General features: G+C 48.4%; 1 protein-coding gene across 1 annotated transcript; it reads right to left on the reverse strand.

The window, feature by feature from the left end:
• Window positions 1-4,241: 4,241 nt before the first annotated feature.
• On the reverse strand, window positions 4,242-10,051 carry LOC311201447 (interleukin-20-like; the record flags this gene model as incomplete). Its single annotated transcript, XM_084275834.1, has 6 exons — window positions 4,242-4,319; window positions 4,425-4,499; window positions 4,939-5,091; window positions 5,876-5,941; window positions 6,053-6,251; window positions 10,020-10,051. 6 exons carry the CDS (start codon window positions 10,049-10,051, stop codon window positions 4,242-4,244), a joined length of 603 nt encoding a protein of 200 aa, XP_084131960.1.
• Window positions 10,052-15,537: the final 5,486 nt, after the last annotated feature.

The following is a 15,537-nucleotide window of genomic DNA, read 5'->3' on the forward strand; positions in this document are numbered from 1 at the left end:
GAGGAGGCGGGGGGGGGGGGGGAAGGCTTTCCCTCATTATGGCATCACATCTGGTTTCTGCAAAGAAGAAACCCACAATTAGTGGAGATACTGTTTTGAGCAGTGTTCCTCAGGTGCATTTTCATCAACAGCAGGAACTGATCACGACATTAATTCATATGACAGCCGATCAGCAGCCTATGTAGCTGCTTAGGCAATAGGCACCAATGTTCACTGGCACTGAATCCATTTCCAAATTCCCCAGAGCAGCTGAACCCACAGTCTCCCATTTCTGACTTGGAGTTGGAACAACTGAGTCCAATCCAGGCTCCTCTGCCACAGAGGAGGCCTTGAAAACCCACCCCTTACTTAATAAACCTGAGCCACACATCACTCAGACATTTTCCCTGCCTGACTTCATGTTTATCCAGGCAGAAACGAGGATGACTGTAATTAAATGTTGTTTCTTGGTCTTATTTTTTGAGAGTGGGTGACTAAACAGAACTCAATCATTTATGGGTGCACGGATCTCTGAACAGCAGCACGAGGCTGCTGTCTGCTGGCTAGATGTGGGTGCAGAGAGCTGAACACCCCGCAGGTGATGAAGATGTTGTGACAAAGCAGAGAAACACTATTCCCTGAACACCAGGAAGGGGTTAGGTGAAGAGAGGGGCTTACAGAGGAGGGTCTGACAGGGATAGAGAGAAGGGGAGAAACTGAGCTGTTTGGGAGAGAAGGGGTAGAAACTGAGCCTCAAATTCTTGAGCCTGGTTCAAATTCATGCAGATAAATTCAACTTCCTGCTGGTTATGTGCAACTCTGATAGCAAGGCATCAAATATAAAAGATGATGGGCATGACCCTGGGCATCACCCTGGCTGGAGCCTGAGCTGACAGCCTTACAGTAACACAAATACAGTTCTGTTTCAGTAAAACATTGCCTCCAATTTACAATGGAGACATTACAGTGGCTCAGCAAGGTGCCAGGGAATGGCTGTTTGAGCTACCTACAGAAATGGGGTTTTCATCCAGGATAAACCCCAGATCACTCCTGAACCACAGACCTCCCTGCAGCAAGCCCAGGGATGGGCTCTGCTCACAAACACTGCTGGAGTGTGTTGTTCAGGGCAGCCCTCGCATCCTCATCACCTTCCTGATAGCAGGGCTGGGAGCTCCAGTGCCAACTGGAGCTGTCCTGCCTCATTCTCCCCCGTGCATCCCCTCAGCAGCACAGTGGGAAGGGGCTTGGATATGGGAAAAGGTGTGGAGGGGTCAGGACAGGTCTGCACCCGCCTGGAGTTGCTGGAAGTGAGAGAATGATTCTGGTGCAATAGGAAAGGCGTGAGCTTGGAAAGCGTCCCCGGGGGTGAGCAGTCATAAAGCTGCAGGAGAATGCTGAGGTTTGGAAATCTCTGGGAGGAGAAAACCCCTTCTGCTCTCCCTTTGCAAATCCGCTTCCTCTTCAGCGTGCACACCGGCACCCTTCTCTGGGCTCAGTTCCTTCCCCACTGCACTGGGAGCAGTGAGAACGAGCTGAGCTCCCAGGCGAGGTGCAGAGGCTGGGTTAGGGTAGGCTGAGCATCCTGCCAGCCAGCTCTGCCTGCATCCCTAAGCCCCGGCAGCTGCCTGCTCACAGCTCCTGCCCAGCGCTGGCACTTCCATCTGGCACCTCCTTGGCAAAGGGGAGCATCCCTGGGCTGCTGCAGAGCTTCACGGTGGGTGGGAAGGTGGTTTTGACATGAAAGCAGTAAAACATGCATGGGTTGAGACATGCAGCCTTTCACACAGCATACAAAACCCAACAAAACCTGAGAAATAATGATAATAATGGTGACAGCATAAGCTGAGGATGTGGAAGAAAGCCCACACTTCTCACTCAAGCTGTGATCCAGAGCTCACCACAACCAGTGGGCAGGTCCACAGGGCCTTCACCCCATCCCCTTCACCACAGCGTTGGCCAAACCTGCTGAAGGATTTCCTTTTACCGGTGACAAGCTGTGGTATCTCATTGCATCACTGCTTCATTCCTCATGCTTTCCCTTTAACAGAAAGTCATGGGACTTGCAAGATACATCTCTCTTAAATGGTTGTTTTCAAGGGTGATGATGTTGAAAGATCAGCTTTCGTGAGCACTGGCAGAGCGTGGAGGGATGTATTCACCCCTCATGCCCTGGCACCAGAACAAATGTAAGTCATGCTATAAAAACCCATGAGAAAGCAAATGAAGAGAATCAAAGCCCTGGGCAGCTTTCCTGTGGCGTAAGGAAATATTTGAGAAAGACTAGTGAGCAATGGAGAGCTTTCCTTCAAGAGTGAATCACCAAATCAGCGGGAAGCAGCTGCACATGGGCTCCAGGCAAATGCTGGTGAGCTCAGCCAGCTACATCAGCCACCTTTTGGGAAGGGACAAAGCCACCCCCTCCTCTGCAGCTACTCATTCTGCGGGTGTCCAAGGAAAGGCACATCACCCACTGGCCTGGTGCAAGGCTCTGGTGATGCTGGCATATCGCCAAAGGTCTTGCCCAGAGCCCTCCTGTGATGGGGATGAAACCAAAGCACTAAGTGGGTTCTCCTCCAGAACTTGAGGAACTTATCCCATAAGAGCAAAATCCTGTTAAAGAGCCTCTTCTGCAGCTACAGCCTTCCCATGTCACCACCAGAAGTTCCCAAGCTCTCAGTCCAGCTCTCAGTCCATCCCTGCTGCTGGAAGCTAAGCCCTATCTGTGCCTTTTTGGGTAAGAGAAAGAGACCTGGAGAGTGTCAGGCTGTCCCATGGGAACAGAGGTGCTGAGAAAACATTAGTACAAGCCTGAAGGATTCAGACCTAGAAGCAACAACTTGACCCTAAGAGCAATAAGGGCTGCTCAGAGCCAGGGGAGACCATGCACAGCCCTGGTTGTGCCCGTGTGGAGTTATTGGTGCACCTTGCATCACCTCAGTTGATTCTTGGAGTAAAATGCACTAAGCCAGACATCCATCCTCCAATCTTACTCAAGCCTTATGCCTAGTGAATGTAGCAGTAAGACCCTATCACTTGAAATAGTAAGACTGGAGTGCTACCTGGCACATCAGCATCTCTCTGCTCTCCAAGCAGCTCATGCTAATGCAGCATTTACCTGGCCCCAGGAGTGCATAACACCTCCTGGCAGCACAGAGACATGGTGTGGGTGGTCTTGGTTCATTTACTAACACACTGGGCATCTGCCATTGTCAGGCATCACAGTGATAAAGGTACTAACACCTCGTGGGCAGGCACAGGGGAAAAGGGATTTAGAGCATGCATGACCAGGGGGTACCAGCAACGTGAGTGTGGACTAAGAGAGTCCAAAATGGGTGGAACCAATCCAGAGTTATACAGAATGCACAGTAAAAATGGTCTTGTGGGTAATCCAGGGTGGTTTAATATCATTCAGGTATAAACTTTGGTGTCTCTGGTATGGCAGGAATGATGCATCAGCTCTGGGATGCTGGCACTACCCAAGTGCCAGTATCTGCTGTGAAAGGCCACCACAGCAAATTGAAGAAGATTTTACTAACCAGGAACATGCAATTCCTCAGAATTTTGATAACCAGACTCATCACAGTTTCAAGTGGGGTTTATTTACAGTAATTACAACAGATTTCCACAAAGCTTACTTCTGAGTGTCAGTAAATTGCACAATACACACAAGAACCTTTTTCTATTCAGCAACCACATAACTTGCACAGAAAGCTTTGTTTTACTGATAAGGCAGAAAATATATTCTCAAAAGGAAACACAGATTTCTAAGCCTCACCTACCTGCTAGGACCTATTCTTGGAAGCACTTCTCACCCTGTGCACCTCGTTGCAGCCAGAGCAATCGGCAGCAGCCCTGATTTACGAGCACTGCTCTGCAGCATTAACTACACCAGGGGTTGTTCCAGCAGGCACTCAGCACATTCTCCACGCAAAAAAATGTATAATTTCAACAATATACCTAATTAAATGATCACAGCTTATGTCTGCCAGCAAGAGAAACTGGTGTAGATTTTCCCTTGGAGAGCATCCTTTGATAGAAGTCAGCTAAGCAAAGTGCTATGCTAATTTGATTAAGCTCTTAATTCAGGACTCCACTGATGCATTCGCCTATGTACCTGGCTAGCAAAACACTCAGTGTCTGGCTGAACACGGCTCTAATCAGTGAGAAACCACACTGATAGAGAATGTTATTTTCCCCTTCACCTGTCCAGCAGCTTCATTAGCCTCTGCATTCATTTGTGGGTCGTTAATGCCTTCAGCTCCCTAAGGAGCTTTCTCCATCCAGTCCAGCAGGATGTCCAGCTCACCCAGGGATTTAATTGCTGCAGACGTGACGTTCAGCTGCAGTGATGGAAAGGAACAAGTTGTAAGCAGAGAGAGCAAGTACACCTCGGTGTAAAGAGAACCCCAGCATCTGCATTAATTACTTAATCACAATCAACTTACCCCTTCATAGTTCGCAAGGATTTGATTAAATTTCTCTGTGGATTCCTGGCCACACAAACACTTATTTTGCTCGTGCTAGAAAAACAAAATAGAAATTGTTAGTTTGGGAGGTTAATTTTTTAAAATAAGAGATTGGTTTCTAATTATCCTGGAAATTACAGACTGAGAGCTTGTTAAAGGGTGGAAAAGGCTGCAGGTCCTTAAATGGGACTTCAGCTAAGGACAGACTTCACTTCAATGGAGGGACAGGATAAATATTGCTCTTGAGAGCTAATGTGGGACAAGCATGTGTAAAAAGTTCTCAGCAGACACTGGCAGTCTTCACGTCCTGCTGCTTTGCATCTTTCTTGTCGTTTTCATAAACAAAGAATTCGTAACTTTGTAACACCCTGAGGTTTATTTATACACAAATCCCAGCAGACAAAACTAAGCTGCAGCAATACAAACACTTCAGGTTGTTTATATACCAAATCCCAGCAGAGAAACCAAACCCAAAGCACTAGACCAGACTTACACAGTGCCCCAGCTTCCTCTTCACGCTGAGGAAGGAGTTGGCAATGCTGCTGATCTTTCGGTTGACGTGCGAGTCCTCGGTCTTGCAGTGTTTGAAGACTTTGTCCACATAGAAATTGAAGAGGTGATGGGTGATGCAGCATCTCTCTGAAGACTGAGGGAATACATTTTCTCTTTAAAAAGTCTTCCAAACTGCTTTAAAGCTGGAGCCTCCAGCCCTTCTGCCCCCACATCCCCCAGAACAAGCCATCTCTGACACCTGGCTTGGTAGATGAGCACAGCAGGTTCTTTTGGCTCATATAAAGCTTTCTTCACTGATGCTTGATGTAAATTGATAATATATAGAGAGGAAATAATTTTAGATGGATTTTCCAGGAGATCCATTCTCAGCAAGTCTCATTGATGAAGTGATTTTGTTGCTGGGTGTTTAAAGCAGCAAGACCTGAAGTGGTGGCCCATAACTGGTGCTTCAGAGCTTAAGAAAGCTGCAACCCCCTTATTTCTAACATATTCCACCTCCCCAGATCACATTCTCCTGCTTTTGGGTTGTCTGATATCGTTCCACCCAAGTCCCAGCTCGCTGACCGAGGTGTCGGGGAGCCGCAGCTCCAGATCCCGTAACCAGAGCATCACATGCAACAACAACAACACAAGAAGATCTCTGCCCACCATTTCTGGAAAGACAGTCAGGGTGAAAGCCCGCTGCAGGAACTGGCAGCGGGACACCCACCTCTTTTCACATTCGTGATCCACATCACTTTATCCTCCCTGACCTGCGCTGGCTGCCAGCGTCGGTGTTTCGCGGGAACTCAGCAGAAGTTATGGTATTGAACAGCCTCCCCAAGCACCCAGCACTGCTACACCCCATGACTGGGGTGAGGATGCCAGCGGGTCAAAATTACTCAGAGAGAAACCAGAGCCACGGTGAGGACACCTACCTTAACCTTGTGCAGGGAGTGTGGGTACGACAAGATGCTCAGGGTCCTGATGGGATCTCTGGCTTGCTGCATGGGAGAAGACAGAGGTGGTGATGTACATGCTGGCTGCAGAGGGGCTTCAGGAGCAGCCAAGCAAAGAGCTTCCCCAGCTCCACCAGACCCTGGCACGGTACTTACGATGTTGGCTTTAATTGCAGTGAAACCAGACCTAATCTCAGTCACACTCATTGAAAACCTGCAGGGTCCGAAGTGGAAGATTCTGTTCCCAGCCACCAGCATCACATTCAACCAGCACGACATGGAGAAGAGGCAGAGGAACAAGCAGGATCCCTTCATACTGCTGCAGGATGCAAACACGACCAGCTGCCTGGGACACCTGGCCAAGGAAGACAATATTTTGTCTTTCCAAGATAACACCATTGTGATGCTTATGAAAATATACAAAGTCTCATTAACTATATATTATATACTATATAATACTATATATATATTATATAGTACATATAATACAATATATTCTAGTATTATATATTATATAATATATTGTATGCTATATATACTGTAAAATTATTGTAGTGTATATATTATATAATATATAGTATTATATACTATATAAAATATAGTATACAAAATGTGTATTTTATATAATATATAATATTATATATAATAAATATAGTATTATATATTTATATAATATATAATAGTTTATTTATATAATATTATATTTATATAATATATGTATATAGTAAGAGAGACATTTCTTTGTTCACTCCCCACGTGCAACATTAAATATAAATAGGTATAAAAGAAAATAAAGCCAAATATTTAATGGAAGATCCCAAAAGATGAAGGGGAAAAAAAAAAAAACCCTTAATAAAAGATTGTGTGTAAATAGACAAAGGTCTCCTGACAAATTTTCATCAGAAAAATAAATGCAAATTAAATTTTTTAAATCTACTGGCTCCAAAAGAGCTGGGGGTAACAGACAAAGCAGATCCTAAAGTCAGCTTAGAAAAGAAAATGTTTTCCCTCAGAAGGGTGAGTTCTGTTAGCACTGAACATTAAGGTAATTAATGAAAAAAACCCTTTCAGAGGCAAATTATAGGAACACAAGGAAATATGCAGGACCATGTAGAGCAAAAGGATAAAATCATTATTTTACCTTGTCCTTTGATGTGGGTCCACCTGTCTTTGACCTGAAGAGCTCCGAAGGAGGCGTTTTTATCCAGGTATCGGGAGGAAATGACTCTTGGATTAACTTTTGGGATTTTTCTTGCTTTTCCCAGCAAGTATTTCCCTTTGTAATTTACTGAATTAATGAGGTAGTGAGGGACCAACTCTCTCACCCACAGGTGTTTCCCTAACCTATGGAGGCGGGAAATCTTGGCATTGCCGTATCATTTTTCAGTCGGGAAGAAGGATGTGGCCAAAAGGAGGGACCATCATGGGGGTGACATCCCCAAAATGCCAAGGGGCATCCCCCAGCACAGAGCTGCGCTGCCAAGACCACCAACACCCTCCTCCCGGAGAGGGGATGTTCCTGGCTCCCATGGAGGTGTTGGGAAGTGGAATAGCATCACCTCCCCCCAGGATGCCAGTGGTCCAAACCCCGCAAGGTAGGAGGGTTTCTGGTAATAGGATATGGCGTGCTATTAAACCAGGGTGACTCAGAAAGCTGGCAAGATCTTTCTCCATCCCTGTCCTGGCACATGGGGCCTTCACCTGCCGGTACAGGGGACCCTGCTTCTCAGGCTCGCTCCTCAGGTGGGTGATGCTTCTCTCCAGCTGCTCTTCCCTGGATCTGGGGCTGCCCAGGTAGGGCAGGGAGGGGTTTTGGGGTGATACAGCTCCCATCGCGGTGCCAGGAGAAGTTGCTCGGTCTTCAGGAGCACAATGACTTAGGGGAGCATCGTGTGCAGTCCAAAGCTCTCAGCCTGCAGAAGGACAGAAAGCTCACTCACACCTTTACCAGCCCACCAGCCACCAAGCTTTTCCCACAAGCAGAGTCTTACCCCTGCCCCAAATATTAGCTGTGGAGTAAACTGATGGAGCCAAGGTCCTTGAGCAAGCCAGGTACATTGTCACACCAATGCTTCAGATCCAGACTGTCCCCAGGGACCCAGGGTTTGGCAGCTGGGGCATGCCATCACATGGACATGGCAGTACCAGGGCAAAACCCAGGCTGGTTCACCAAGATTTTGGTTTGGTTGTTTCTGTAAAACCACCCCTCCCCCTCTCCAGAGAAAGGTAAGTCCAGTCTACAAGCAAAAATGAGCAGTTAAAAAATACTTCCTGGGCTACCTGTACCCAGTGGGGAAAGTCAGATGGATTTAGAGGGCACAGAGGTGGCAAAGACACCCCTCTAATCCCACAGCCAACCTCTGGAGCAGCTGCAATGATGCTCTGAGTGGGAGCAGCAGCCTGAGCGTGTGGCTGTTGCAGGTCTCCCTGCTGTGCCAGGGCTGTTCCTTAACGTTTCGCTGGGTGAATAATTTATTGATAACAGAGCTCAATCTAGAGCATATATCCATCATCAGGGGAAGACTAGGCAAATAGCTTTTATGCCCAGGCTAGTCACAGGATTGCACAGAGTATTGCTGAAACTACCCCATATGCACCAAACGTGCCTCCCTCATCCCTGTGCCTTCGCCTGCCAAAAGGCAGGTCCAAGCCTGCAGCAGGTTGCATTTGCCCTTGCTGAGGTGTTGGAGGGATCCCCAGCAGCCCATGGATGAGTCTCTGCCTTTCCCCCCCCTCCCTGCAATTCCCAGCTGCTGCCTGGAATTGCAGTGAAAATTTTGCTTGGAGCAGAGGAAGCGGCAGCAGCGGCGTTCCCGGGGCAACCCAGTGCACACCCAGCCTGGGTGAGGAAACAGGGAAAGAGGCAGGGAGTTCTTACTTAATTATGTAAATTGCAGATGAGAAGAAGGGAGATTTCTTTTCTTTTTTCCTTTTGGTAACTGAACTGACGCTCGAGACAGGTCAGCCAAGCGCCGGCAGGCAAGAAACAGTCATGGGTTAAAAGCTGCCAGCCAGGCTGGTCAAGGGAAGATGCTGGGGTGACAGGGGAAGAGGAGTAAAATGTCACATTATCAGGGTCCTGGCTGGGTGTCTTTTGGCCTCACCGTCCTGTCACCAGCCATCTGCAAGGCACCGGCAACAGCACAACCCTGTGTGGGCAAGAAGGAGAGTAACCATCTCAGAGACAGGGACACAATCAAGGCACTTGCAAATAAACAGTGAAAACCTACATTTGTGATTATGGTGATGGATTACCCCAAATGCCAGACCTGGGGGAGGTTGGAAACCTTCATTTTTCAGAGCAGCTGGGATGGCATCAGCAGGGATCTTGACACACATTGGACTGGAGTCCAGAGCAGCCAGGCTCAGCTTTGCCCAGGCAGCCTGCCTAAGGGAGGGACTGCAGCCACATGAAAATACCCTCAATTAAACAGCACGCTCTGGGAAGGAAGAGGGAAAAGGAGAAACAGGGATTTCTGAGAGGCAGTGGTGCGATGATGCTGCAGATGAGCTCAGCCAGGGAAATGGGAAGCGGCTCCCCCGGGCGCTCTCGGAATCGCGTGCGGGCAGCGCTGGGGAGCGCGCTGGGTGTGGGGACATGGTCCTTTCCCTGAGAAACCTTCCAGGCAACTCCCAGCTGCAGGGAGGGCTCCTCCCTCGGGATTTTGGGGTAGGCACGTGGTGACAGGGCACGCTAAAGGCAGTTGCGACCCAGACAAGCCAAGGCAGAGGAGCGGGTTGTTAGCCGCCCGCCGCTGTGGTTAGGGAATTAAAACCGAAGCCCCGTGTATCGTTAGCTTGTCGTTTGTACAGACTCCAACTGCTGCCAGGAGCGATGCTCAGCCTCACCCTGCCACGCAGCCAGCCCCGCTGGCATCACTGCAGAGCTGGCATCACTGCCATGGTAGTGGAAACATCTCGGTAACAGAAAGTGCCAGGCTGCTGCAGACAACTGGCTTGTTGAAATGACTAACAAAGCAGACGTTCCTGGAGAGCCTGGGAGCAAGACAGGAGATGAGGCACTTACTCACCGACGGTTACATCAGGGAAACTCAGCGGCAGCATCTCCCAGCCCTGCTCCAGCACTGGCATGGGAGAGCCGTGCCCTGTGCACACCCCTTACCGTGAGTTAACCTCCACCCCGCTCAGCGCCATCCACCACTGACCCAGCTCCACATTTAATCTCTTCGATATCCAAAAGCTTTTGTTTTATCTGGGGAGGGAAAAAAAACAAACAAACAAAAAAATCCTTAAAAAAATGGATCAAGCTGCTCTGCTCTGCGGGAGCCACACTGTCAAGAACTGACCACAGGCACAATTCAACATGAGGTTTCCAGTAAAGTGTTTCAGAGTGATAAGGTACCAGTTTCAATAGTGCACTTCAAAGTAGTTTCATGCTCTATAGAGATCTGATAATACCTTGCAGACCATTCTTGGTTTGCCATTCTTTGTCATTACTCACATTTCACAGCAGCTTTAGGTACACCAGTGTTTCAGATATGGGGCTGATAATGGTTTGTACACAGATCCCCAGAACTAGACAATGTGAATGGCAGAAATGCCTCCAGTAATTTTAATGAAAGAAAAATCAAGGCTTAATGACAAAGCCTAGTAACCATATCAGACCTCAGGAGCTCTTCCTGACATCCTACAGGAAAAGGATCCACAAAACCAAACCCAGCTTGGCTGCCTGAAACAAAAATTCTCATAGGATTTTACATCTCTCCTGGTGATGCTGTGGTGCACAGAAACCCTCACCAAAGGAACACGATTCTGTTTCTACAAGCAGGGGAAAGTGTTTTCACTTGGCTTTTATGCACTAGAGTAGTTTCTGACATACTTGCAAGTGGTGTAAATTGTCGGGCAGCCCTACCCTAATCCCAGCCGGGAGCTGAGGGCAGGATTGACTGTAGCAGCGATGCTGAGCTGCAGCTCTGAGTAGTCCTCAGTGCTGTAAAAACCTGAGGTTTGATTGCCAAAGCAATCAGCTGGTCCTCCAACCCAGAGCCCATTTCAAATCTCTGAACGAACATTAATCTCTCTCAGCCCTCTCGAACCCCAGGGACCCACAGCAGCACCCAAATGGGTGGCACCCGCCCCATCGTCACTCTTTCCATCAGTTTCTGCACCGATGCACTTTGCTCTTTGCGATGGAAACGTGCTCAGCAGCTGCCAGGTCCTCTCCCAGCTTCTGAAAACCTGGCTGCTCTTCTCAGTCTTAATTAGCGCAGCTCATTATCGACAGAAACCAGGGGCTGGTGGTTACCTTGTGGGCTCACTCAGCCCCAGCTCTGCAGTGCTGCTGACAAAAGTAAAAAGAAAAAAAAAAAAAAAAAAGAAAGAAAAGAAAAAAAAACCAAGAAAAAAAATTGTTTTTCTCAGTAAACTCATCAAATGAGTCAGAAAAAAACTCTGCAGGGAGCTATCGACTGAGAGGTGTGGTACATCGTGTGCCCTCTTCTCAGTCACGTTCCTAGCCATAACCACTTGAATAATTCTGAAAATCAAACACTCAGTACTGCCTTTTAGGGAGCAACAGGCTCAGCTTAATGAGACTCCAACTGCTCTTCAGCTGAGCACAGGAGACGTCCGAAACCATGGGAGCAAAATTCAGTCTGTTATCCTGGGATTCCCTCCCAGAGAAGCTCACAGGGTCTGAACCTCTCCTCGTGGGCAGAGCAGCTCCTTTCCCAGAGCTGAGGGGCTTGGGGAGAGCCTAGGAGGGCATCCCCAGCTCCAAGCCAACCTCTGCATCCCCCCCAGTTTAGGGCATCACTCATGGGATATTTTTGCCATTTGCTGCTACCTGCAGCTCAGCCCAGGATGTCCCCAGGTAGATGTCCCATCAGAAAGGAGACATCTTCCCCCATGGAGCATCCTACCCCCTCCCCAGTCGCTGTGGGTGGTAATGAGCTCACCCCATCCTCTCTGGATGTTCTCAGCTGGGTCACGTTTGGCTCCCAGCTGCGCAGGTCCTCACGTCACAGAAAATGACACCGCCTCAGCCACCACCTTCATGGAGCAGATGTGACACTCGTTGACGTGACTCACCAATGGCAGTGCTGCCACCGAGCCAGGATTTTACCCAAAGAGCTGCAAAAAGAGAGAGAGAGAGAGAGAGAGAGAGGGCGCTTTCCTTCCTCCCCCCCCGCCCCAAAGATGCACCTTTGTGGAAGAGGAAAAGCGTGGTGGAGGATCTTGTACACTGACAAATCTGTTCTGCAGAAAACCATCACTTTAGTCACCGGGCTGGGGGGCGTTGAAGGTTAGATACTTGCTTCCCCTGGTTAGATAAAACGTGAACTCATAGGTTGGTTATCACAAATGGCATCTTCCTCGAGGGGAAATGCATATTAAAGGTCTTTTTACAGTTTAATAATACAGCTAAAGATCAACTCCTGCTAGCTTTCCTTCCACTGGCCATCACCTGGGCTTCAACAGACACCTCTTTAGCCCAGGGATTCCTCTGCCTGCAAGGTCTGGGTGTGCAAAGCCTGTGTTCAGGTGGTCATGGTGCCAGATGAGATGCTGATGGGCTCAAAGTCAGGCACGTCTGTCAGCTGCGTATGACGCAAGGCACCAGCTCAGCACACTCCTGTTAACATCAGAAACCAGCTGGAAAACCAAATTCCCCCTGAGAAACCTTCACCCCAAGGCTACAACAGCCCAGGAGTTACACCAAATTTTTAGCAGCCCCCTTCCTTGGGTACTTGTCACTCCTTTGTGGTCATCTCAGCAAGGTTTCCCAGTCAGAGAGGGAATTTCAATGGTTTAGGTTTTACATTTCCTTATTTTCCCCCCTCACCATGTTAAGAAAATTGGCTATTTCAGCAAAAACTGAGGTGAAGTAGCCTGAAAAGCCCTGCCTTGCCATCAAACGTGAGCAGAAGCATCCGCGAGACGATGATGTGAAGCTCAGAGCCCACGCTGAGATTCGTAGCACTCTCCAACCATGCACACATATTATATATATATAAAATATATATATTGTCTATATCTCAAAGATAGATATATATAAATATATATTACATATATATATTTTTATATATATATTAAAAAACATCTCAGAGACTCAAACCTGCCAACAAGACGAAACGCAGACTTAATGAATGAGGCTTTTTCAGTTTCCAGGAGGTTTCAGAAGCTTTTTTGATGTGGGCAGCTGACATACAGGGAACTGGGCTTCTCTAAAGCAAAGGGTAATGTCAAAGCATAGATAAAGACAATGCTGAAGCACCAGCAAGGTCCTGAGCTGCCCACAATGAGCCCTTGCTGGCCTCCAAGGTTGAGTGCTGCTGGGAGGACCAACATTTCTCTGAGAAACGAAACTTTCTTGAAAGGTCTTTCTGAAGGAGAGCTGAGCTGTGATCAGTGAACATGAGAAATGATGTAATTAATCAAGCTTCCACTTTCAGAACCCGCCAGAAGCCCCCATGCTCATTTTCCCTGCAAAGTTACATTTCTTTACTGTGCCTGTTTCTAATTTTAAATGTCTTTTTTCCCCTCTTGCAATTAGGGCTACAACCCTGATTTGGATTACCAGCTGTCGTAATGCTTCCCTTCTTGCAGTCCTTGGGGAGGGCTCGTGTAGAGACTGGGTTATGCTGTTGCCAGACTGTATCTGCAACTTGGAAAGGGGGGGGAGAAACACAAGAGAGACATAGAACAGGGAACCAAAGAGGACACAAAAATATAATTAGCCAAAATTGAAGGAAATCACTCATTCCAAGGATAGGGATTCTCTGTAGCAAGGCTGGGGATCCCCAGCTGAAGCCCATGGATGCTCCATGGGAGCATTTGCCTTGTGCAGGTGACTGGGCTGCTGCTCTCCCCCCTTGATGGGCTCCTTAACACTTGGAAAGCCAAAGCTGAGGTTCTTTTTACTTTAGAAATCTGAATGAACCATCCACATAAAACTGTACTGGTTGTCAGGTGCTGTCTGCAGCTCACAGAGGTTTAAAAGGAAGGAACAATCACACACCCCAGGACAAGAGCAGAGGTATCAGGGGGGATTAACCGCGCTCCCAGGTAACCAGTCGCAGACCAAGGGCTTTACAGGATGTATGGCACAGCCAGCAAAGCTGTTAGGCATCAGGGCTGTTTCTCATTGAAATATCAAACCTTCCTCCTCCCAAGCTTCAGACAGAGCTTTGAACAGTGTGGCTTCTCAAATAATCCCAGGGATGCCCAGGAGAGAAGGGAAACATCCACTGAGACCGACACCACCAGCAGACACCGGACCACAGTTCACTGAAACACATGTACCAACCACCCAGCTCTCCCAGTCCTCTCATCCTAAAGAACTAAAACCTGATGCAATAGCAAGAGTCACCCCAGGCATGTTTTATTTTCTCTTTTTTTTAAGAGTACTGAGCTGAGCCTGGGATTCGAGCGAGCGATGGAGCCGGCTGTCCCGCACTGCGCCTGGGTTTGCCCAGGAGGGCGAAATGTGCTGATGGTGCAGGCAATAAATGATGCCTAATAGAGGAGAAACTGAGTGCTCACTGCTATCAGCTCGATTTTTGAACTATCTGGGGAACAAATGAATCACTCCGATAGCCAGGGCTCACATAGATTTAGCTTTCACCAAAACTGAAACTTGTTTCAGTAAATTAGCTGTGGATTCTGTCTATAACCCAGCCCTTCGGCACAGGTTTCGGTTTTGGCTGGGTTAATATTGCCTCCAGTGCATGGTAATTTGGGGCTTGAATCAGTCTCAATTTCACAACCCTGCGGGGCCAAAGCTGGTTTCGTTGGAGCTGGATGCATGCGAAGCCAGGGCTGGGAGCGATGCCCATCCCAGCCTCACTCGAGGGCAGAGAGGGACAGGAGGGTCAAGGACAGCAAAAAGAGCCTTTGCCAGTGAGTCACAGCCCCTCGGTTTCCCCACTCCCTACCTGATGTGATGATATGTGTCCCGCAGAAACCAGGTGAGCTGGCAGCTTGAGACAGGCACAAGGACAAGCCCACGTTGGAAAGTCTCCCATGCTGTTTCCCCACCTCCTCACTGCAGAAGTCTCTCATCCAAGCCAGCAGAGGAGCATCGCTCCCCCCATGGGACCCACAGGGCTGTGCCCCTGCAGCTCATGCAGGAGCTGGACTGACGAACCAAGCTCCATCTCACCTAACGAGGAGCAGCACACGCAGCTCAGGAGTGCACCAAGCAAATGTCCCAGGGAGCAAAGCCATCGGGACATAGGAGGGGGGCTTGGGAGGTGAAAGCCATCCCTGGGAGCTCTGCTTGCCACGTGAGAGCACGATCAGGATGATCAGGATTTCTCCTTTGAGCTCCTCAGGGCAGCTTGAGGAGATGGAAAAGTGCAGCCCCTGCTCAATGCGAGATGCTCTCCAGAAGATGTGCTGCAAACACACCCTGCAGCGGGGCTGTGCACAGCGCCCAATTCCCCAGGGGAGCAGTTTCAGCCCCAAGATGCCCCAGGGCTCTGCACCCTCCAGGGTGCAGAAAGAAGAGAAAAAGAAAGAAAGAAAGAAAGAGAGAAAGAAAGAGACAAAGAAAGAAAGAGAGGGAGAAAGAGAGAAAGAAAGAGACAAAGAAAGAAAGAGAGGGAGAAAGAGAGAAAAAGAGAGAAAGAGAGAAAGAGACAGAGAAAAAGAGAAAGAGAGAAAGAGACAGAGAAAAA

The sequence above is a fragment of the Gallinula chloropus genome (assembly GCF_964237585.1).
Source record: "Gallinula chloropus genome assembly, chromosome: 27".
In the NCBI taxonomy this organism is placed as follows: Eukaryota; Metazoa; Chordata; class Aves; order Gruiformes; family Rallidae; genus Gallinula; species Gallinula chloropus.